General features: G+C 49.3%; 1 protein-coding gene across 1 annotated transcript; it reads right to left on the bottom strand.

Annotated features, from left to right (window-relative positions):
- Nucleotides 1-360: 360 nt before the first annotated feature.
- LCE6A (late cornified envelope 6A) lies at nucleotides 361-1,699 on the bottom strand. Its single transcript, XM_088834952.1, has 2 exons — nucleotides 1,621-1,699; nucleotides 361-1,004 (listed from the first exon to the last, which is right to left on the bottom strand). Exon 2 carries the CDS (start codon nucleotides 981-983, stop codon nucleotides 744-746), a length of 240 nt encoding a protein of 79 aa, XP_088691078.1. The 5' UTR covers nucleotides 984-1,004; nucleotides 1,621-1,699; the 3' UTR covers nucleotides 361-743.
- Between the last annotated feature and the right edge of the window lie 717 nt (nucleotides 1,700-2,416).

Raw genomic sequence — 2,416 nt, 5'->3', positions numbered from 1 at the left:
CCATTTCCAGGGACCTGTTTAAATGCTTCCTACCCCAGGAAGTCTATTCTCTTCTCCCACAAGTGGTGTGCTCTGTTTTGAATTTTTCCTTCCGAGGCCCAGGAAACCACCTTAGATTTACACCATCAGGATGAATCTGTCCCTGCTGATCTTTCATACTATTTTTTTCTCCTTTAAGTTCTTTTAGACACAAAGTAAGAAAAAAATAATTATGTCAATCATCTTAAAATTATATTAGTCCACTCTTTTCCATCCAGAGTGTGCATTGCTTCTTCCAGTAGATTGTAAGCTTCTCTAGAGCAGAGACAAATCTCCTACTTACATCTGTGAACACAGAGCCCAGTACACAGTAGGTTTTGAACACTTCTTTATTACTCTGAAGCCTTCAATGCTAGGATCGGGGGATGACACAGGACAATGGCAGTGAGGATGCTGAGAACTCAGACCGAAGTCTCAAGTCACCTGTCTCTCTCAGGAGGAAAGCAGGAGAGGCAGCCTGCACCAACAGAGGTGTTGGCAAGTCTGAGCAGAAACCCCAAGTGTTTACAGCAGCCAGGGCTCCAGAGCAGTGGTGTTGGTGCTGAGCTGAAGGGGTGGGTGGAAGACAGAAGCAGAAGTATAGCTTAGCAGAATTCTTGCCTCCTAAGAGTAGGGGTGCCAGGAGCCCGAGTGCAAGGGAGGAGACTGTGCTTCCTGCAGAATGAGTGCAGGAGACCAGGGTGGGCCAGTCACCTTAACACTCGTTAACATTCCTCCTCCTTGATGTGGTGGGTTGTGCCACCCCTGAGGCAGCGGGGCTTCCGGAGAGCCCTCCAAAAGCCAGCTGGGCTCTGATGCCTGGGCCTTTGGGAACCAGAACCACAGTGCCCTGCATAGGGAGGGCAAGGAGCAGAGCAGGAAACTGGAAAAGGAGTTGGGCGTTGGGGAGGGGGGCATCTGAGCGCACTTGGAGACCCCTGATTTTGCTGATTCTGTTGTGACATGGCCTGGCTAGTCCGTGGAAGCTAGAAGGAAAAAGGACATTTAGTTAGATCAGGAATCCAGTGGCCTTGGGTGTCTGTTTCTCTGCTTCATGAGCTGGAGCTGTCGCATGGAGCCTAGCATTTACAACCTGCTAAAATCCACCCCAGGATTTGAAAGGCGAGTGAATTGTGGTGAGAACTCTCAGGGGACCCTATGGCAACAATCAAGCAAATCACTTACTATTTATCTTAGATAAAACAAACAAACAAACAAACAAACTCTGCAACCTAGTTGAGCTGGCAGTCCACATTTCCCAGGCCAATGTCCACAATGGTCAAGGGTTAAGGAGGTCCGAGTCTCTACCTGTTCGTTACTCAGTCTTGCTTTACCCTGAAGTTCCTAAGCCTGCATACACCTTCTCTGCTCTTCTAGCTTCTGTGGCTTTCTTCCATGTTAGATCATGTGGGGTCTTTTAAAGGGATCCACTTCCCTTCCCTTCTCCCTGCCCCAAACCTCTCCTTCCTGGTGTATCTATTCCCTTGGAAGAAACCAGAGAAGGAAGTGGGGCTCCCTTAGTGGTCTCTGAGTGAGGGACCTCCATGCATCTCCCCGCCCAGACGTAGCCTTGCTCTAGAGGAAGACGTGTGGACAACTTACCTCGGGAAGAGTCTGGAGGCCTGTGGGGCTGGGAAGGAAGAGGCGTTTTATACCTACTCCAATTAAAGCCTCTGGGCTACTTGTTATTGGAGGGCAGCCATGGAGTGTTTTATTTATCCGGATGTTTCACAATTCCCAGGGCTGGATTCCTCAGCTACACACACACGACTGGGTGTACGTCAAAGGGATCTGCATGTGAGTGAGTGGCCGAAGGTTGGGGCCGTCAGGCTGGCTTGAGTGGAGGTGTACACCGGCCAAGTCTAGACGGCATCCCCGGGGGGGTTGAATGGGGACATGACAGTTCTATCTGGGGCTGGCTGTGGAGGGATCAAGTTCAATACCATCCAAGCGTGAGGATGTCCTTGTACACCCTGCTCCTGCTCCGTGTACACCCTGTACACCCTGCTCCTATCACCCATGACTTTCATCATCCAGCTCAATGCCGTCACCTCCAAGGAGACTTGCCTGGTCTCCCAGCCAGGTGCAAGCCCTCCATCCTCCAAACTTCACAGATGCCTCTCACGGCCTTTACAGCTGCTCATGGTCAAGATGACCTAAATTCTTATCCTAACTCCACTATTAAACAGTTTCTTGATGACAGGGATCTTGTCTTTATCATATCTGCATTCCTAGAGCCTGATGCTGTCACTGACATGAAGAGGATATGCATAAATATTTGTCAAATGAAATAATCTAAGTGCCATTAGAACAGACTTTGAGTTTGGGGAGAACAAAAGACAGGAGGAAAACAAGATTCCGCTCATGTTTGTTTTGTGGATCAGATCTCAACTACTTG

Source organism: Moschus berezovskii, chromosome 4 (assembly GCF_049115385.1).
Source record: "Moschus berezovskii isolate FMDL1 chromosome 4, NW_MosBer_1.0, whole genome shotgun sequence".
NCBI classification, from domain to species: Eukaryota; Metazoa; Chordata; class Mammalia; order Artiodactyla; family Moschidae; genus Moschus; species Moschus berezovskii.
This window is presented reverse-complemented; position numbering and strand designations above follow the sequence as displayed.